The following is a 21,943-nucleotide window of genomic DNA, read 5'->3' on the forward strand; positions in this document are numbered from 1 at the left end:
CCAGCAGCTCCTAAGGGAGCCTTCATATGGAAAGGTCCCTGCTGAGAGGCCTCCTTCTGCAAGCCATCAAATTGCAGTCGTTATCCCAGAACAGTAAGAATACAATGATTTGCACATCTATGAGGGGATTGGAGGAGAATGCTGAAGAGCTTTGCATGTATTAAGCAGGTAAACTGTGCAGCCCTGCTATTCTCCTCCTACAGTAGTGCAAATTGGGATGCTGAGGATTGACTGAATTGGACCTCAGGACAAATCCTGTGGATGCAGTGAGGTTCCTACTTGCAACTGTCATTGGATACCTAACTTGTCTTCACAGGGATGATTATTCATACCATGGCCTTTTCTGAATCTGTAGGCTGTTATGTAAAATTAGGGCCTTGGATGATCCTGTGGAGATCTGAAGGAACTGCAAGGTTGTTTTTTTTTTTTAATTTCCTTGCCTAAGATAGGCTGTGGGTTGTGTGTCCTGTGTCTCTCTTCTGTGCTTTGGGATTTGCCCTGTTCTTTAAATTTGACTTGTGCAGTAACTGGCCTTTTGTAAGGCAGCATGCTTAATTATTCCTGCTTGCCAATTACAAGTAATAAAGAGCATTTTGGGGTATGTGTATTCTTAAATTGAGAAAGAGTGAGGGTGTGTTTCTGTTCTATTCTCCACTGCCCTCAGCATGTGTTTGGTTTATGTTCTTTTATTTCATCCAAGTGCCTTATTGAGGACAAGACCTAAAATGTACAATTTATTCTTCTATCTTTTGTTGTCTTTGAACCCTTACAGCTGTTTCCCAAAGCTATCACTGCCTCATGAGCAGGTGGGTTGTTTGCATTTGCCTTCTCTGTTTCACCAGTTCTGCAAAAGCTACAGGTTGTCTTTCTCAAATAAAACTCCTGTGTTGCTACAAATGTAGTAATACACACTGTACAGTACTACAAATGTTGCTTTGGATCTTTATGTACAGAGACTACAGTTTTGATACCTGTTAGTAGGTAGCAAGGCCACAAAGCCTTGAAAGCCTAACAGGTATCTGAATTGCAGATTTCTGCTTTTAAAGACCTCTGCTGTCATTTCTTTAGTCTGGAGGCAGGGGGGAAGTGTGTGTTTGAAAATTTTAATTCCCCTACTCCAGAAATAGGAATTTTCAGGTAATGGGGCTTATTGAGATCTGAGCTATGACAATGGGGTATTACTGACATGAAATGAATTATGTGATCTCAGCAGGTTTACTAGCTGATAAATTACTTCTAGTTTTTATCCTGAACCAAATGGTTAGTTTCATATAATATAGTCCCTGGAAGTGGGACTTAAAGAGATACCTCTGGGGAAGGATTTTCAGTTCTTTTAAGATGTGCTACTGTCTGTAGTATATATGGGAAGATGTGTTCTACTTAACAGTTTGGTGGGGATTTTCTTAAAAAAATTTCAGATGAGCCATCCATGCCTTCATCTTTCCTGAAAATAGTATTTTTTGAATGTAGAAATACAGGTTTAACTACATTAAATTAAATTCATTACTGTATTGAAAAACCTCAGCTTGATTTCAAAAGTTATGCAGAAAATGGGGCTTTCTGTGCTCTGGCTACTCCACTGTCACCTGTTTTTGCATATGGCACGATTTCTTAACTGTATGAGAAACTGTGCACATAATACTTGTTGAAGACACCTACAGATTTCTAGATTCAGTCTTTTCTTGCAGCAAGGGAGGCCAGCAGCCTCTCTAGGCTGCATCAGGAACCAGCACTCCCTCTCACGAGAAACAGTCCTCCATGAACTTCTTCAGCCTGAGTCCTTTCCACAGGCTTCAGTTCTTCACAAACTGCTGCAGTGTGGGTTCCTCCCTCTCCCCCCATGGGGTGCAGTCCTTCAGGAATAGACTGCTCCACTGTGGGTCCCTGTAGGGTACAAGTCCTTCTTCAACCCTGCTCTAGCATGGGCTTCCCACTGGGTCACAGCCTCCTTCAGCCCAGCATGGGGCTCTCTGTGAACTGCAGGTGGATCTCTGCTCCACCATGGACCTCTGTTGGCTGCAGGAGGACAGCCTGACTCACTGTGGTGTGCCTGGGAATCTGCCCTGGCAGCTGGAGCTCCTTCTCCCCCTTGTTTCTTCACTGGCCTGGGTGTCTCCACAGCTGTTCCTCTCAAGCTGTCTCACACCATCTTTGGCACAATTATTGTTGCAGAGGGGGTTTTTTTGCGTTATCAAATAGTGGTCCCACAGGTACAACTACCATCACTGGGCTTGACCTTAGCTGGTGGCAGGTTCATCTTGGGGCTGGATGACATTGGCTCAGTCAGACATGTGGGAAGCTTCTGGCACCTTTGCACAGAAACCACCCCTAGGGCCACCTGCTACCTAAACGTGGCCATGCAAAACCAGTGTGGTTGCCCAGGTTTCCTTTCCAAACTTGCCTGTTATGTCATTCTCTATAATGAGAGTGTGGTTGTTAGTAGAAATAATGGATCCAAGGTGAACCTCTGTAGGGCCGGCACAAAGTGGAGGTGCTGGAGAAAGAATCTGAATAGCAATAAAGTTGGAATGCAGATGGGGTAAATGACTAATGAGGGGAAAAGAATATCGTTGATAAGCCACTAATGCAGTAGCCACAGGTAAAGGAGCTCCTGTTAACACAGAAGGGTATGAGAAATTCTAAGATTTTTACTGCAAGCCTGAGAAAGCTGGTAGCAGGGAGGATGGCAGCATCTCTTTGTATGGGTCTAAAGTACTGCTGGAATTTGCTGTCCTCACTGGTGTTTCTCTGCCCTGTTAATTGATCCAAAGTGTATTGTAAATGTAAAAAATAAGTTGGCCAGCAGCTAAAAAATTGGAGTATTTTTACACTGATTATATTTTATCAAATAGGTACTGAATGCTCATCTGTTGCTTTTAAGACCTGCTGGAGTTGGTAAGAGGAACTGTAGTTGCCTCTGGGCAAGTACTGTTGTAGAAGCATTCATGTGTCCCAAGCTTCAATTACTCTTACTCGGAAGTCTTTGCGGTCAAAAGATTGACATAGCAGTTGTGGGTGGTAGTTTGGTGTTGATTTCTGGGGGTTGTTTGGGGTACTTTCAGGTTAGTAGTGGGTGAATGTTAGCACCTCAGAACTTCACATAATTCTGTGTTTTGCATTTTCTTTCTGAAATGGTGCCTACAATCTAGTTCAATGTCTGGGATCTTGAGAAGCTGTACCGAGAAACACGAGAATCGCTGTGATACGCAGCCTGGGGAACAGCTCTTAAAGGGTGCTTCCTTGCTTGCTCTTCCAGGATTTTCACCTGGAGTTAACAACTGCAGGCTTCTTTTAGTAACAAGAGATGTGTAGTCCCTAACTCACTTAGCAACCTTGGGCATTTATTTGTCTTTTTTGCAGCCAACGAATGCGGTCTCGGAAGTGGGGCATCTCCAGCTTGATAACGACTGTTCGTTGTTTGGAATATATTTTACCCTGTATTTGCCGTGCAGAGATGATACAAAGTGGAAAAGGTTGCTAAATCCCTTATTCTTGACTTTGCTTCCAGCCCCGGCCGCATCGCCCTTCTGTGGGGCGGGGGCCGTCCGTCGCCTCTCGGGCGGGGCGCGGTGCGGAGGCGGCGGATTCCCCCATCCCGGGGTTGGGGCGCGATGGGCGCAGCCGTGCGGGGCTGCGCAGGGACGCCTGGGGCGGAGGCGCCGGTGCCCGCGGAGAAGCCGGCCCGGCTTCGCGGGGCCCGTGGCGAGGGGAGGCGGCCGGGCGGTGTCCGCCCTGCAGCGGGGCTGCTCTGCCTCTCTGCTAGCAGCGATCGCCGTTCCGTTCCGTTCCGTGCTCGCTGTTCGCGGGTGCGCCTACCGAGCCCTGAGCTGCCGTCGTGCCAAATCCCGAGAGGTGCCAAGTGCTGCCGGTCTGTAACAGCCCGCCGGGGCCGCCGCCGGCTCCGCAGCAGGTCTCGTAGCATCTGCTGGCGGGTTTGAACTCTGTCTGCTTGTAGGGTTATTGGAAAGCAACTGGCTCCTCGGGATTCCTTGCCTAATCAGAGGTGTTACCTCCTCCTCTTCCCCCAGTGTCTCTTGACATCATTTCATCCATCAGAGTTTCAGAGGAAAAAAAAACACCAACCAAAGCAGAACCCACCCAGTCTGAGAGCAGCCCACACCAGCCCCTCAGTTTTGCCGTGACTGCAGGGAAGAGCTGGATCGGGGCAAAGATGAAGGATGGGAGTGGGGCTGAACTCCGTGTCCTGAGGGATTTGGTGCAGGGCGAACCGAGAGGAATCCAGAGCGGTGCACCAGCTGGTATCCCCCGTATCCCGGCCGGGGATCGGTAAGCCCCGCGATCGCGCGTAGGGATGCGAAGGTGCTTGACCCGCGGGAAAGGAGTAGCCCTCAAGCTGCCTTTGCCCCTGCTCGTCCTTGTTGCTCCATGGGATTTCTTCTGCCCCCCGCAACTGACCTGATGTGGACCGAAGCGTTTCTAACATGAACTTTCTCCCTCGGATCTGGTGGTCTCTTCCCTTGGTCTTGGTCTGGGCGACCCCACCAGTCACCTCCTCATGGTGGTAAGCTGTGCAATTCCAGAAATTTTTTATTTGCTCTTGGGGAAGGTGGGGTCGGATTAATTGTGAATTAGGGAAGGTGGGGGAAGCCTCTCCCTCTTAGTCTCGCAGAAGCGGAGCTCGCTGCTCCCAGCTGCTCCGGTCCAGAAAGTCCGGCCTTAAAGCGAGCGGATTTAGACGGTCCCGGCACCTCCTTCCACACCCCGTCCCGGCTCTCCGACCTCCTCCTCCGCCTAAGCACAGCGCAGCTGCGGGGCTGCCCGGGGCTTTGGGCAGCGGTGCGGGGACCCGGCCCGGCGGGGGCAGCGGGCACCGCCCGGGGCCGCGGGGGGAGCGGGAGCAGGGCAGGGAGCAGGGAAGGGAGGAGGGCTGGGAGCAGGGCAGGAGGGGAATCCGCCCCGGGGCCGCGGGTTGCCGCCCGCCGCTGCTGGCAGCCGCCCCTCCGCGCCCCGCGGCGCTGGGAATTGGCTGCAGCGGCGCTGCTTTTTTATTATTAATTTATTTTTTTTCCTTCTTCCTCGCCCTCCCCCGCCCCTCCCTCCTTCACAGTCCTCGCTGAACTGCAAACTGCCCGAGCAGAGGGCGGAGAGCCCGGCAGGGCCCGGCTTCGAGTGATAGCTGGTGTCGGCGTGGGGAGTCTCGGGCAGCTCCCTGCAAAACGCGTTAGAATGGAAACATAAACCTGCCCCTGAAACTGGGGACCCCAAGCAAGCCCAGTCTTGGTGTAGAAGAGGAGTTAAACCCCTTCTTGTAATCCTGGGGAAGACATTTAACTTTGACTCTGGCTGACGCGCGATTAAAGCCCGATTTATCAGACTGGGCATGTTTCAATAAAATGACTATCTGTGTCCTTAGTCGTATAAACGTTATTTATTGTGATGGCTTTTTGTCATGGTGTCTTCTAAATGCGATATTTTTTAGAAGTTACGGCATTAACGATTTCATGATCGTATATAATAATGAAAATTCAAAAAAAGAACATTTTCTTCTGTTTGATCCCTTCAAAAGACACCTATAGAAGTTTGGATTTTATGAAAGGTACCTTTCGAAACGTTTCAGGACTAATAGAGACCATCTGGATACAGATGATGTAATTTAATTTTTTCAAGGTTTGGTTGTTGTTTTTTTTTAAGTACTGCACGGAGCTGCAATAGCGGGACTTGGGGTTCTCCCGAATGCTTCACGTTATTAAAAAAAAACACAGGGTCGATGACTAATTGTAAAGGATTTCCACCAAAAAGGCAGAGGTAGCTGCAGCTCGGGACCCGCGGCGGAGGCTCCGGGCGAGAGGACCCTGCTTGCCGGGAGTGGGCCCCGGCGCTGCCCTGCCCCTTCCCTCCCGCAGGTACATGGGCGCCGTGGGCTCGTCGCGGGTGATGTGCGACAACGTGCCGGGCCTGGTGAGCCGGCAGCGGCAGCTGTGCCGGCGGCACCCCGAGGCGATGCTCTCCATCGGCCGCGGCGTGGCCGCCTGGACGGCCGAGTGCCAGCACCAGTTCCGCCGGCACCGCTGGGACTGCAACGCCCTGGAGCGGGGACAGCGCCTGCTCGGCCGCGTCCTGCTGCGCAGTGAGTGCGGGCCGGCTGCGGGGGCTGGGCTGGGCTGGGCTGGGCTGGGCTGGGCTGGGCGGCCCGGGGTGAAAGGGGCTTTGGAGGGACAGCGGGGGTACAAGTGCTCCTCACAAGGGTGACAGGGGCTGTCGTGGGGCTGGCACCCCCTGGTCTGAGTGCGGGAACGGTGAGAAGCGGTGGCCATCCTCCTGCATCCTTCATCCTTAGCAAGGGTGGAGCTTGGTTTTACGTTTCAGGAGGAAGGTAAGAGGACGTGCAAAGTTATTTTAGGACAGCAGAACAGCATATATGATAACGTGAACATCTGTATTGCTTAAAAACCTGTATCAAATCAAGGAAACAGTGTGGGGTTTTGGCATATTAGGAGCTGCCTCTGCAGCTCCCAACTTCTCTTTTTTTTTTTTTGGTGTATAATGGATATCAAACCCACATATTAAAGCCTACAGGGAAACTGAGGCATCAGAATGTGGCAGCAGGACAGAAGAGTTTCCATCACAGCCCAGCCTCAGGATACCAGGACTCGGGATGGGCCCTGCTGAGAGGGGCAGCAAACAGGAGCCCCGTGCCTTGGGATGGCAGGAGACAGGATTCATGGCGGGCGGATTCCCGCTGGAGCATTTCTCCGGGAAGGCGCCGGGCAGGGTGCAGTGCCTCCAGGGCTGCGCTGTCTGTGCCCATGCCGGGGCAGCCCTGTCCCCCAGGCACGGCGGCACTTGGGGTCAGGCCCGGAGAGAGGGGCAGGGCACACACATCTGATAGAGCTGAGCCAGGCTTGTGCAAACCCCAAGCAACTGAGGGAGCAACATTGTGCTTCCCACCCTGAGGGAGGTGTTGTCACCTAAAGGTTGGAGTAAGGCATCTAGTGAGTCTTCAGATCTCAAATGTGGCCCTTTTGACTCAGAGACGTGGCTGGTATTTGTTACTGTGTCAGAATGTCCTTACCCGCGGGATAAACCAGCTGAGGTTCTTGGTGACTGCAGCTCTTCTCACCGAGTGCCTCACCCTGTGCACATGGCCTTCCTTGGTGCCCAGCCAGTGCGGCTGACCCTGCCCTGGCACTTGTGTCCCTGCAATGTGCCCAGAGTCATTCCAAACAGTGAGCAGCGTGGCACCTGCAAGGAGGGGAGTGGCAAAGTACCCTGGGACCATTGCCCCACTGGTGGGGATGGAGAGGAGATGGCAGACACTGGGCATGCTGACCCAAACAGGGGGATTTTCATTCCATGTTTGGTTCTGCTGCTGGTAAGATATTGGTTCTTGTCACCAGCTTCATGTTCCCTTAGCAATTATTTGTGAGTAACCAGTAACGTCACCCACAGGCTGAAGTTTTCAGTGAGGTTTGTCTGATATTCAGGAAAACAAGTCTGGCAGAACATAGCCTAATAATGATGAGGCTATTTAATAAAAAAAGTAAAAATGCAGTTTTTCCAAAAGTGAAGTTTTCACTGTTGGCTCATGTGAGAGAATGACAGCATCAGGCTTCTGAGCTCTGCACTGAGGCTGATCAGGCTGTGATTGCCATGGAAATGTAGCTTGATAGTGCTCTAATAAAATTGATTAGTTCAATAAACTCAAATAAACCTGTTCTCTTCCAACAATATCAAGTTTTTCTTTTTTATTAACACTTTGCAATTTTTTTATATTTCTGAATCAGTTTTCTCAGAAATAGAGAAACTCTTCAAAAGAGCACGATTTCTAGCAAGCCATGGCAACTTTTGCCTGATTTTGAAGGCAGTATAAGGAAGGCATGGTTTGCCCAGCTGCCATTTGCAAAAGGCTTGCACAGCATGTAGAAGTGGAGGGCCCATTCATAAGTTAAACATATTGGTGTACTGCAATTGAAATACTAAATAAAAAGCTCTATGGTGTAATTCTGCCTCTACAAAAAAGTCACTGTTAACGTTTGTCTTTGGGGTCCTCTTTTACTGTGCTGACATTGCTTAAGGCTTACAAACCCTGCAAAGAGCTCTCTCTCACTGCAAGTTGTCTTAGATATTGCACAGAAAATCTACTTGTCGTTCTTCCTGTGCTAAAAACTTTAAAGGTAGGAAAATATTTCCATTACCATAAATAGATTTGTGGCAGTGTAATGTAGCTCTGTATTGTAAACTACTGCATCTTAAAATAAAAACAATTATTACATTAAAATATGTACCTAATTGCCTATGAGTAGGTATAGTGTACACATTCAGATAATCTTTGGTGTAATAAAGTATCTTGGTTAGGAGATGGGAAAGCTGCCAGAGCAGCTGGCATGAAGAAGTCACAGCTGCCAGACCAAATCCTGCCTCAAGCATGACACAAGCAGTGCCATTGATTTAATGGAACTTATTTGTGTGAATTATGGTTACAGGCTTGATTCTAGGCAGAAAACCTAATATTAACTTATTTTTCAGAAAATGACACCCAAGTTTTCTCCCTAGCATGTTTTAAGCAGGAAAGTCTATTCCAAGAACTTTAGGAGAGAAAAATCTAGTTTCAAGAGTTACTTGCAGTATTTTGCAATGTGCATGTTGTTTTAGTGTCCCTATTTAATAATTTCTTAAACTTATCTTTCACATAGCACTTCATATATTTTTCTAAATTCGTGAAACATGATAGGAGTACCAGCTGTCCTATTCACATATCTGTACAAAACAACTGATCCATGAAAGTATATGAATCAATATCAGAAGCAAATGTTTAATGTTTTCCAACTCTAACACTATATTGATGAGCTTTTACCAGGGAGGGGTCCAAGCTTAAGCCATGACTAATTCTGGCTCCAGGGAATGTGTATTTGTGTGATTTCAGCCTAGTTTATCTTTCACTCTGCAAAAAAGTCCAGCCTAACTGTCTTGGATATACGACAGCCACTCAAAGTATCCACCCCAATTATATTTAAACTGACTATTTTTTTGTTTCAGGTAGTCGAGAATCTGCTTTTGTACATGCCATCTCCTCTGCTGGAGTTGTTTTTGCCATCACCAGGGCATGTAGCCAAGGGGAGCTGAAATCCTGCTCCTGTGATCCCAAGAAGAAAGGCTCTGCCAAGGACAGCAAGGGCCATTTTGACTGGGGTGGCTGCAGTGATAACATTGACTATGGCATTAAATTTGCCAGAGCCTTTGTGGATGCCAAAGAACGGAAAGGAAAAGATGCCAGGGCACTGATGAACCTTCACAACAACAGAGCTGGAAGGAAGGTGGGTGTCCATGCAATAGATGCCTAGAGATGTTCTTGGACACCTCTGTTGTGTCTGGGGCAGTTCATGCTTGGCTCTTGCTGTCTGGTCTCAGCACTTATGAAGAAATACAGGAAGAGCAGGAGCCTGAGCTGCTGTTTCTGTCTTCCTTGGAGGTTAGTGTGACAGAGATCTACAAACAGACTGAATTCAACTGCCTAACAGTATTGCTATTGTAGTCAAGCAGGAGTCTGAGCTGCAGGATCAGTTTTGATGGAGGTTTTGTTTTGAGCCTAGTTCTTATATAAGCAGGAGTTTTATTTTTTCATTAATACAGAATACAAATTCCTAAGAGGCTGAAGTTCACACTGAAGAACAGGCTTGGAAAAGAGCAAATCCAAAATAACTCTTGAGAAAAAAAAACAAACCCTATTCTGTCCATTTCTGTATGTATACGGTAAACTTAATCACAAAGTGAGCAGAGATAAAAGGTAACTACTTTTAAAGAAAAAAAGCCAAAATACGTGTCCCTCCAAAATGCAATGGCCTCGGTGCATCTGCAACCCCTTTCCTAAACATTGTATGAAAATACCATTCCTGAATTTCAACTAGAAAACTCTTTACCTTCACACTGAAGGTGAGTAGAAGGAGTAGTTGCCAGGTGTGTTGCCTGCCTCTGGTACAAGGGCTGAGGAATATCTACACTAACATTCTGTGTGGTAGCTATAACATGTAAGAATGGTGCATGAAACTGGAATATGCTGTTTCATTTTTTAAAACATGTTAAAAATGTGCTGCTCCCATGACATCTGAAATACAGAAAAAAACCCATTTTATTGTGCTAGGCCAGGCACATCTGGAATTATTTGTAGAGACTTTTTGTGTCTCATCTTTATATATATTTAATACACAAAATCTTCCTTAATGTCTTCTTCAATGTATATTTAATAGGAATTAAGTTGTTTGTATTCTGGTCGATTTTTGTACGGGAAGTAGATGATTTTCCTGAAAAAATTTTGTTCTTCAGCGTCTTTCCTCCATCTGCTTATTGCCAGGAGGTACAATTAATATGTGATGTAGGCAGATGAGGCCATTCAGATCAGTGATAGGCACATGCAGTACTGTGGTCGTGTTTCTGCTACTGTCCAAAAGAGGCTGAAGTTGACAACACAGAGTTTTTTTAGGGGCAAATAAGTTCCATGGTGGGAAGTACTTTCTGTAGTATTTGAGTATCTTATTATTTTTAAGTTTTTAAAAAACACCTCTGCCAAATATTAAGGTAGAAAAAGATAAAGAAATTTTACTAAATATATTCAATTAAAAATAATGAATATGTTCTCATATGCTCTAGGACCTGCTTTATGGGCAGAGACATTGTTTTGTATTTACAGTGCAGTAGTGTAGGTTTAGCTTTGCAGGGATCTCACCACCTCAGCTGCCCACAAGCCTGGCATTTTGACCTGGGTAAGACAAGGTTTTTTCTTTCCCCCATAAGGGGTGTTGATATATGTTTTTAAAACTAGACTATTCCAACTGTGCTAATTAAAAATAAAACAAATATTTTTAATATTCCCATATGAGTCATAGAATATCAGTATAGGAATTTTACTGACAAAAAGAGACCATATTCCTCTGTGCTTCTTCCACTATTCCAAAAAGTTGTTTTAAACATACAAGAAGTTAAATTGATTTCTGCTCAGATAATTAAAACCAAGCATGTGCTTAAATCCCAGATTTGTGATACGGCAATGAAATGGGGCTGTGGGAATGCCAGTGACTTCTTTGAAGTAGTTGTATAATTTACAAGTTGGAAAGAAAATTGAAAGTCCTTTGGTTTTATAATACATTCTCACTTTATTACTAAGTGCTTGACTGAAAAAGGCTGCCCCACTGTGCATCAATCTCACTTATAATCCTGGAGGTTTCCTCTCTCATACCTTCTTCCCATGATGACATTCCTCTTGTTCAAACTCTAAAAAAGTTTATATCTCATGAACCCTTAAGGCATAATATTTATAGATCAAATATCCCTATTTACATAATTAGGAATGAATTATTTACTGTCTATGAACAGTTGTTGTTCATAGACAGTAAATAATTATCTGTTGTTATCCAACATCATACAGATAGCTTAAATGTCTGAGATGAAGGTGAAATGGCTTCAATACTATCCAGATGTTAAATTAATGATAAGGGTGATCTCCCCAATGCAAACTAATAAAGGTCTTATTCTAAAATGTTTGTTAAAATCTGTATAAGCATTTTAAGTATACTGTATTTTTAAATTCCGCATAGATCTGATGCCTAGCGCAGGTACAATGCTTTACGCAGTCTTTTAAAAGTAATTTAAATATGAAATGCCTATGAATTTCTGGGCAATATTTGAAATGCTGTTCAAGGTAAAGGGCAGCTTCATGGAGCTGGGACAGAGGATCAGCACGGCGATCCTGCATGGGGAACCATGGGGAAAGGGGGCACCTTCACCTCCCGAGGGGCTGAATGATTCTGGTCATTTCTGGTCATTTCTTCCTGTCCAGTCTGTGTTCTCGCACTGTAGATGCTCGGGATGACTGGCAGCAGCAGGAAGGTAAGCCCACCAGTCGGGATCGAGTCAAGCGACCAGAACAGAGCAGCCACATGGGGATGACTTGATGCTACCAGTGGGTGTCACTACAGACCGTAATTTGGAGACCCATCGCAGGCCTGGCACTGCAGGATGGATGGGAAAGGGCTGAGAAGCAATTAATCATGCTTTGTTTTACCTGTGTGTATTTATATTTACCTGTGCATTTCTAAACAGGCCGTGAAGAGGTTTTTGAAACAGGAGTGCAAATGTCACGGTGTGAGTGGATCCTGCACTCTAAGGACCTGCTGGCTGGCCATGGCAGACTTTAGAAGGACAGGAGATTATCTGTGGAAGAAATACAATGGAGCAATTCAGGTGGTGATGAATCAAGATGGCACGGGTTTCACTGTGGCTAATAAGAAATTTAAGAAGCCAACTAAGAATGACCTGGTATACTTTGAGAGCTCTCCAGACTACTGTATCAGGGACAGGGATGTAGGTAAGCCTCTATCATTGCATGTGAATGCCTTTATTTAAAATATTTGTACTTCAAAGGTCAAAAATTATAATTTTATTGAGTGTGTGATATATATATATATATATATAAAAATCCATGCTTGTAACCAGCAGGAAACAGGAAAGAAGATGTTTTGGAAAGATTCAGTACAAGAATAATAGTTCCTTGATATCTCTAGGTGTACAACAGCCAGTTGTTCTAATATAATTCAGCAGTTTCTGCCAGATGCTGTGGAGCCCTGGAGATGCTGTAAGGCAAAGCTGCTTTCAGTACAAGTTTGAGTTGTGCTCTGGAGGCAGGTCCATACCGGGCACAGCCACACTCACTCTTACCCCACACAGCTCACTCCAGAGCTGCCCCAGGTCCCGTTGATGCCACCTCCTGTTGTGTTGCTTCCTTTCCTTGTTATGCACGTCTGTGGTGCCCTCCTTTATCTGCACATTCCCACAGCTCTCTGGGACTGCGGATCCTGGTGGCAGACACGCCTGTCCCCATCTAATGTGGGAGGTTCAGCCTGGGACAATCCAGCCCTGCTTGCAGCAGCCAAGACAGCTGTGGGTAACAGAGGGTGAGGCAGCTGGAGAACGTGCAGGTGGATGGAAGAGTAGAGGTGGGTGGGCACAGCACACGTGGCTGAGTGACACAGCTGTTTATTGCTCTTTGCGAGGCAGTGTTGGCTCTGTCCATGACAAACATCACATCTTCTGAAGAGTTCTGCCAGCCCCCGTGGGAACAGATGAAGTATTGGTGCTGCTGTTAACACTGCATTTTCCTGCTTCAGAGATTTGATAGAGACACATTTAGCAGTGTTGCAGAATTCAAGGCACTGCCAAGCACCAGGAATCCTGCTAATGGCTCTTGACCCGTGTATGGTATTTCCTGATGTGGCAATTAAAAATTAGCGACTAGAAAACCAGAAAATTTTTCCCAGAAATTTGGAAAAGAGAGGCAGACTGAGTAATGTATTAGAGAAGTTGTGGGTCTAATTAATAGGTTGTAAATGGACCAGATTGCACCCCATATGACAAATCCCTAAGTATCTGGATAGCAATGCAGCTCAACTCTTTCTGGCACTGCTGCATGTTTATAATCCAAGTTTGCTTGGAATAAATATTGCAAGACAGCTGTACTTAAATAAGAACAATATGTGAATTCCTGGTCATGTACTGTTGACTTCAGTGAATGCAGAATTTCATCCAGTACAATTACATTGTACAGTGTTTCTGGTTAGTTGAGTCGTCAACATAATTTTAAATGTTATTTATTATTTTGGCAGGTGATGTTCATTACCTGCATGAACACATACCATTCCTTGAATAGTGGCTGATACTGTAAAGTTTAATCCAAATGAATAAATGGATATATTGTGGAGTCTTGCAGAAATTAACTGCAGACTAGGATTTTTTCAAAACATTTATCTCTTGATGTTGCCTCATTCATTGTAAAAACCATTATTTCTTTTCCCCTGGAAGAAGAACTTGTACACTACCCAATTCTATGTCAAAAAGCCATTTAATAATCTCTTTGCCCTAAGCTTAATCTCATCTGTCAATCTTATTATTGTGGAGAAGAGTGGGCATTTTTCACCACAGTGTATTATATGTGCATTTGCCAGACACTGGCAAGCCTGCCCAGAGATGGCAAAGTCTGATATGGTTTTTTTGGCTCAGCTCAAATATAATGCTGAAGCTGAGGTGGTGTTTCTTTGCTGCTCAGAATTCAGAGAATGTGGCTGTTTGGAAGAGCTTATTTTTAGAAAACTGCAGTAAACCTTTCATAGGATGCTGCTTGCATGGAGCAAAGAAAGCACCACACACAAAAAACCCCTGATCTGACTTTAAAGGAGATGATTTTGGCAGCTGTACCACATTTTTTTCATTTTTTGGTTTGCTCTGTTGAGCATTACAGAATGCCAGTCCTATTAAATGACTGCAAATGAAATGAGATTGTGGAAGTCAGAGTTTGGAAATAGATGGGGGCATCTCAGTGTGGTATTAGATTCAGTGTCAGCTGAATGTAATGCCACAATGTTTTAGTATGTCATCAAATACAGTTCTGCCTGTTGTTCTCCTGGGAATTAAATCGATTTAATGCTTCAGGGGAAAAAATTATCTGGAGGTTGGTTAGTGTTGGAGCTGAATGAGGGATTCACAGAGAAAACCTTATGGAGCATCATGACTTGACCAGGAGACAACTTCACAAACTAAAATGTCCAAGCCAGTGTCATCTGTGGCTTGATTGTACTAACTCATAGGAACCAGTGAGTTAAAAGTGCTCAAGGATTCTGCCATCAGCAGCTTACCCAGAAAAAAAGCAGATACCTTCTCTTCCCCTACTGCAGCTTTCCACCCTGGGTCTGGCATTCTGTCTGAGGGGGCAGCTGGGTATACATACATGGAACGCCCCAAAATGTAGTTTGTTTGTTTTGTTCTGTTTTGTTTTGTTTGTTTTTTCCCTCTAGAAAGCAAAAGAGGAGTAATTGATTTCAGGAGTGGTATAATATGGGAAACCACTCAATAGCAAGATGAAGTAATAACCTGACCACCTCTTTCCTTGCCTTAAGATTTCACAAAGGACCAAAGGAAGATTTTTCAGAAGTGTTCAGAATTCATTTAACCCTGCACACATAACTGCTGAAATAATTTTTGCTCAAAATTTGATAGAAACAGAGATAGGACATCCCAGAGAGCTTTAAAAAGTCATCCTAGGTAAACTGGTTTTTTTATCAACACGTGGCCATCTCTTCAGTGCTGGCCTGGGAAATCCCAGCCCCACCAGAGAAATCTGCCTCCAATGTGTACTGCCTGTTCTCTCCAGCCCTTCTACTGGGTGTTGGAAGATCCAGTAGCTCCAGAACTACTTTTCTGTGAATATTTCCTTCAATTGCTTTTTCCCAAGAATACTTGTGAGGAAACTATCATTGGGGATTTCACTGGTTTTGCACTTTTTTTTTGCTTTTGTATGTGTGTGTGTGAAAGTCTAATAATGGATGTTATTGCTTGACACCAGATTTTAGTCAATAGAAGTACAAGGAAAAAGCTCTCATTATATACTAATAAATACATTTTAGGGCTTTAGGAATGGAAAGAAAATATTTTTCAACATAACACAGGTTGACTTCCAAAAATAACTGTGCAAACTGAGAAGAAAGGACTTGATGTACAGGCTGTGAAGTTGGCAGTATGAAAAGTTGTGGATGTTTTGGCAGGTAAAATGTGTGTAGGCATGGCAATTCCAACATTTGAAATAAAAAAAAGAGATTGTACAAAAACTTTTTACAAGTTAGAACCTACCCCTGCCTCGTACGTGATGAGGAGGTGCAGGGCAGGTAGCAGGCAGAAAACTCTGCCTTATTCTGTGCAGTGTTTTCTGCTGCCTTCATCACTCAGGCCTGCCAAGGAGTGCAGTAACTTGTCTGGCTCCTCACTGCTGCTTATTATTCATTTTCCTTCTCACTAGAGGAGCTGCAGAGATTCTGAAGGTGCTGTTTGAACTTTAAAAAAAGGTTGGTTTTGCTCAAAAACTGAGCCTTTGTATGAACTTGTTTTCACTTTTGTCACAATTAAGTTGTAGTCGTGTAGTAAATGTTGATGTTTTGTGGTCAGCATCAGGTGATCCCAGTTTCTGACTGTTAGTGGCTGAAATAACTTTGGTTTTGAAGCTGATGGCAAAACTGTTGAAAGCAGTGGGTGCATCCTGCTTAGGTTGTCCTTTAGTGCTGTGTGATTTCCCCTTACATCTGGAAATAAGAACATTGGACTTGGAAACTAACTTGTGCCTCAGCTGAGGAATGTGGTTAAACCTTTCTGGGCAGCTCCTGATGGATGTGGGGGAACATGGGGTCTTCCTTCACCCCCAGCAGCCACATGACACGACCCCACTCTGTTCCTGCTTGGGAGTTGTGCTGAGGTGGAGGGCAGCTTTGCTTTTCCTCTACTGGTGTGAATTCCTGATACAGAACGTTAATCACCTGGGTCACAAGCTTGGTCTTTGTAATGTTTTTTTGGTCTGAACAGAGACCAGGACAAATGCCTTTCTTCACAGAATCAATGAGGTTGGGAAAGATCTCTGAGATCATCAAATCCAACCTTTGAGTGAACACCACCATGACAACTGGATCATGCACTAAGTGCCACACCAAGTCTTTCCTTAAACATCTCCAGGGCCAGTGATTCCACTCCCTCCCTGGGAAATCCATTCCAATGTCTAACAACCCTTTCTGTGAATTTGGTTGTATTTTGCGCAGTCTGGGATGTGATGGATATTGCTGTGGGCTGGCACAAACAGCAGAACTTACATTCAGGTATCCCAGCTGTTTGCTCAGCATCATGGATGGAGGAGAGTGTGATGGCTGGGAAGCAGGGTCTGGCTTTTCTTCTCCCACAGGCTTCCTGTGGACCATAGGTGCATCATGTAGTTCTGCATCCTCCTGACTCCTCAGCCTTGCCTGGACTGGGAAGCACTGGAAGTCTCTCTGCCCCAATCATGGAGTGATTCCTGAAGAAAAGGTCTGGGAGAGGCTTCTTGGCATCACTGCTATGCCTGTTGTGCCAGCTGCCCTGGTGCAGGGAGAGCTGCACGGCTGAGGGCTTGCTGGGAGCCGTGTGTGCCCCTGTGGGTCACTGCTGGGGGCACCTCTCCCCCTTCCTGCAGGGGATCCAGGTGCCAGCCCTGGCTGTAGGGACAGGAGCAGGAGTTGCTGCTGGTTTCCTGGTGTGCCTGGTGCCCCCCATGGCTGGTTGTTACAGCCAGCAGAGCTGCTCCCCCAGATATCAGAGGTTTACTCTCAAGAGCTGTTCAGCCATTCCCCAAGGACATTATGCAGAGCACTGGTCCACAGGCAGCAGCATGAACGTGCCCAGACCCCAGGGAGGTTTGGGATGCATCAGGCTGCAGGTGCAGGAGCCTGTTTCTGGCTCCATTCCGTGGGTTTCTCTTCCCTCTGCCAGTTCCCTCTGGGGGCTGGCTGCTGCAGCAGAGCTGAGCCAGGAGCCCTTTGCAGCTCAGGAGCCCCAAGGCAGGGCCAGGGGCTCAGCAGCTGCTGAGCAGCTCCAGGATGGGCTGTGGGCCCTGTGCTGAGCCCCAAACACCCTGCTGCTCTGCCTGCAGCACACAGGAACCAGCCATCCCATAGTGAAGCTCTCCAGGTGTATACCTCTACCCAATGAATATTTAAATATTTAAATAGGTACAGGAATCTAGGCCATGGCAGGGAAGCTGAGATGTGTTCTAGGGGCTGAAGCACTTCTGCAGGACAGCAGTTAAAGGCTGTCCTAAGTTTGGTACAAAAAGAGGAAAATTCGCAGCCCCATGGCTGGGAGGCTGGATCATGTGTCAGTCCCATGAAAAAACACAGTTTGTGAGGGTGACTTTGGTCCAGTTCCTGACACTCCTCATTGCATTAGTGGTTTGGGGTCAGCCCCCATATAGTATGAAGTCTTCCTGATGCTGGGGGGCAGCAAGGGATGGAGGGACAATGAAGACTTGTATATTATAAACTGCTTTGAGACAGCAGCATCACTGCATACAGCCATAAATTCACCCTAGGGAGGAAAAAACTAAAATTGGAATTTATTCAACCTAAATTATTAATAATTACGATTTAACTGCAGTTTACATTTTATTAATTAAGATTGGTTTGCTATCCTAGCTTATGCAAATTTTAATTAATGTCTGCATGTATTAGTTTTCCTTAAGAAGGTAAATTGTTCATGTTCAGTGTGCACCTGCAAATATGCTTTGTAAAATAATTCCAGTTAATTTACTGACCACAGTCATTACTTAGGGAATATCATCTTGCCCAAGAAGAGAATGGAGTTGTAATCAGGTCTGTGGAAAATGTCAGAAGAATGTTAATTTTTTTATATATCTGCATTTGATTCATAATAGCAATACATAGGAAATTAGGTGAGACAATTAATTTTTATGAAATTTTCAGTTTGGTGGTAATAACCTGTCAGCAGCTGTGATACTGATCCTAAAATGTACCCTAAGATCAGTTTGTGTTGGATGAACAGTGGCTCCTGTGTGGCACAGTCACTGTTCAGACTAAGACATGCCTTACAGAGCCATTTTGTGCCATGTGGATACAGGCACAGGCCACAGCCACTCCTCCTGAGTGTTTGAAGAACATGACAAGGTGTGATATGGTTCCTCTCCCTCTTTCTGTCCAGGCAGGCTATAATTTAGTTTCTTTTAATCTTGTCATGAAATGGGAGGAGAACCCCTGGTGTTACCCCAGAGAGATGAGAGGCACACAGAGCAGCAACTCTTCAGCTGCCACCTGAACTGGTGGAATGAGGTGGACACTGCAGCGATGCCAAAGGCCCGGGGTGCTTCTGCACTCACTTCTGCAAGACTTTAATCACTGGCAGCACAGTTAGTTTACCCACTGAGTCCCTCACAGCCACCACATTCTGTGGAGTTCTCTCTCCTAGCCCTCTCCTGCACACCCAGAGCTCCTCAGCAAAGCCCAAGACCATGAAGATGCTCCACCTGGGCATCCCCTTTCAGACAGTCTTGGGGGACTGGGTGCAAGACTGCCTTGGGAAGGGTGACTGCTCCCTGGAGGGGCAGAAAGGTCCAGGGAAAGATGAAGAAAAACATGATGATATTAACAGAATCAGGCAGACCCTTAAAGTATTTAATCCATTTTCTTCCTCCTCATCTTCAGGCCTGATTCCTAGGGGAAATATGGGAGTAATTTTACCATTATAGGCATTTTCCTGGGTGATGTGATGTTAAAGGATCAAATACATTACAAATTGTGTCTCCTATACCTATTTTCACATGCTGGCTGTCTCTCCTTCAAATCTGCCTCCTGACTTGTGCTGTGCTCCCTTTGCAGGGTCCCTCGGGACAGCAGGCCGGGTGTGCAACCAAAGCTCCCGTGGCATGGACAGCTGTGAGGTGATGTGCTGCGGCAGAGGCTACGACACCTCCCGCGTCAGCAGGGTGACAAAATGCGAGTGCAAATTCCACTGGTGCTGCGCTGTGCGCTGCCAGGACTGCCTGGAAGTGGTGGACATCCACACCTGCAAGGCGCCCAAGAGCGCTGCCTGGATTTCCCGGACATGACACACGGGCTGCTGATGCTGAGGACCACAGCCTTTGCCCTTCCTGGTCCATGCAGGGAACACATCAGAGATCTTTTTACTTCTATGCCTCTTTTGCCTTTGTTGTTCATTGCAGAGATGCTGCTGAAAAATTGATATAAACCCTGCGGCATTTACTTGGCATTTCTGCATGACAGTGTTGCTGCAGAGCTGTCTCTGCATAAACTGATGCAGCTCTGGAAGGATGTACTTATGCCAAGACTCTTCCAACCACCGTGTAACTCTCCCCCAGAACCCTTGTGGCAATTCATTCCTGCCATCAGGAACACGAGAAGATACAAAATATGGCACTTTTACAAGATCACCACCACCGACCGCGTGGGCTGGGCTTGCTCAGGCATCTTCTGAAGGATCTTGGGCAGGTCACAGTTGAGCCCTGGCTACTGAATGGCTCTGGAGTTTGAGCACTGGCTGGTGATTTCCCCATGAAAGAAAATTTGTGGCCAGATTGGTGAAAAACTTTACTGGAAGGGTGTTTGGTCATCCCTGGTGGACTGGAGTTTTCCAGTAAGGTGGCTACCTGAGGCCACCCTGGCCACCATTAGCACACTGTGGCTTCCTGTGGGGCAGGAATTGGCCCATGGCCTAAGACAAAGGAAATTGCAGGAGATACATTCAGCCATAACACTTCGATGAACTATTAGAGTCAAAGCTAATGTCTTAGTTATATGTTTGTGAAAACTTGCCTTAAAAGCTTCTAAAAATAATATTAACTGCTGAGGATTTTTTTTTTTTCTGATCTGAAGGATTGAATAGAATGTTTTTTCCCCTAGGGAAAGCTGGGTACAGGACAGTCAACTACCTAAGGATAAGGTTTCTTCTTTTTCACATACACAATAGTGGAAAAATGTTTGTGAACAGTGGTGGAGAAGGAGATGCCTTGCCTCTGTAAGGACTTGGATTCTAAAGAAGTTATCAGCGTCTATGTTCTTTTAAAGTTAATAAATCTATTAAATGTGCCCAGAATGATACTTTCCACTCAGATGGGGACATCCAAATTAGATTTTTTCTGCATATTTTCTGCAAAACTGCATATCTATGATTTGGAGTGTATTGGCTTGTAATGGAGGCAGTTACAGGTTGTGCCAGGTCCATATGCTGGGCTGGGATCAGCACGAAACAATTTACTGTAAAAATGTGCAGGCATCTGAGGCCCCAAAATTGCAGTCTTAGTGGAGAGGAACTGGGTCAGAGAGAGACCAGCTGCCTCTCCTCAGGGCAGAGATCAGCCACATGAACCAAGAAAAAAATGGGTTCTGTGCCAATAGGTATAATAAAAGCATCTATGAAGAGTGGGGACAGGCAAGGTAATGAAAAAATAACATAGGAAAAGGAGCTTGAATGAGTGATAGAACACATTGTAGATGAAGGTAAAATTTCCATATGAAAATGAAATAAACTGAAGAACCCTAGCAGGTACAAACTGCAGGAAAAAGTAATATCCAAGTAGCTAACCAAGGCAATAAAGTGAATACTCTGGGTATGTTTTGTTTTTGGAACTTTCTTGAAAGACTTTAAAAAGAAGGAGGTTTGGCATTAAGTGGTCTTGAGGGAGCAGTCATTTACATCTGCAAGGCTTTCAAAAAAGTTTGTATCATTAAAATGGGTAATTCATCTCCAGAAGGCACAGCTGGTGTTAAAAGATTAGGAGGCTCCAGAAAGTTCTTTATTTGGACAATAAGATAATGTTTCAGTAACTGTATATGGAAATTGTCATGGCTAGAGGTAACAATAATCACATTCCTGTCTATAAACCGACTGCTGGTGGGAACAGCCCTGCCCAGTGTCCGTGCACATGCAGGGCATGTATGAGATGGATATATGTACCCACGGGCAGCTCAGGGGTTGTACTGCTGGCCTCTTCATTGCTGCCAGTTCTGGCTCTGGGCTGGATAAGGAAAATTTCATACATAATTGTATTTAAAGGTGAGCTCCAAGGAGAATTTTTATTGGGATTTCACTGTGAAATTAAATCCACATGTAGTGCATAGTCTCAGCAATATCATACTTTAAGCCTTAAAGCATTTAAAAGCAATATAATAATTTTTAACCTTTCAGAGCAGTTGTTTTGGTTTTTTTGGTTTGTTTTTTTTTAAGATTTAAGGAGCCTGAGTAGTCTAAAAGATTACCTATTTAATAATAGGTTAAAATTTCTGGAAATGTTCTGGAAAAAAGAAAATAGGCTCATTCTTATAAGAGAACTTGTTCTAGGCAGTTGAATGAAGGTAATGAAATCAGATCTGTTCTTAAATCTGTCATTTGTTTAATATTCCAGAAAATCAACTCACTTGAATTCCGCAGTCCCAGATAAAGTGTTTTGGAGTCACTGTGTTCAAAGTGTATTAACTTTTATTCCCCAACCTGGTCTCCTCCTCTAAGGCACATCTTCCTGTTCCAACCCTTCCTCTGGGTCAGAGGCCTGTGGTTCCTGAAGGCTGGTCTTACCAGTAAGACCAGGAAGATGGGGGCATTGAGTGCCTTGGCCTTTCAG

At 45.4% G+C, this 21,943-nt stretch overlaps 1 protein-coding gene across 2 annotated transcripts; it reads left to right on the top strand.

Moving 5' to 3' along the window:
- The first annotated feature begins 402 nt into the window (after positions 1–402).
- WNT2 (Wnt family member 2) lies at positions 403–20,411 on the top strand. 2 transcript variants are annotated; one of them, XM_064422326.1, is made up of 5 exons: positions 403–4,522; positions 5,069–6,088; positions 8,998–9,275; positions 12,055–12,319; positions 19,185–20,411. In XM_064422326.1, exons 2-5 carry the CDS (start codon positions 5,869–5,871, stop codon positions 19,412–19,414), a joined length of 993 nt encoding a protein of 330 aa, XP_064278396.1. In that variant the 5' UTR covers positions 403–4,522; positions 5,069–5,868; the 3' UTR covers positions 19,415–20,411. The 2 variants fall into 2 exon arrangements, with proteins under 2 accessions (XP_064278396.1, XP_064278395.1); XM_064422325.1 differs by having other exon boundaries at positions 5,865–6,088.
- The last annotated feature ends 1,532 nt before the right edge of the window (positions 20,412–21,943 follow it).

Source organism: Passer domesticus, chromosome 5 (assembly GCF_036417665.1).
Source record: "Passer domesticus isolate bPasDom1 chromosome 5, bPasDom1.hap1, whole genome shotgun sequence".
NCBI lineage: Eukaryota > Metazoa > Chordata > Aves > Passeriformes > Passeridae > Passer > Passer domesticus.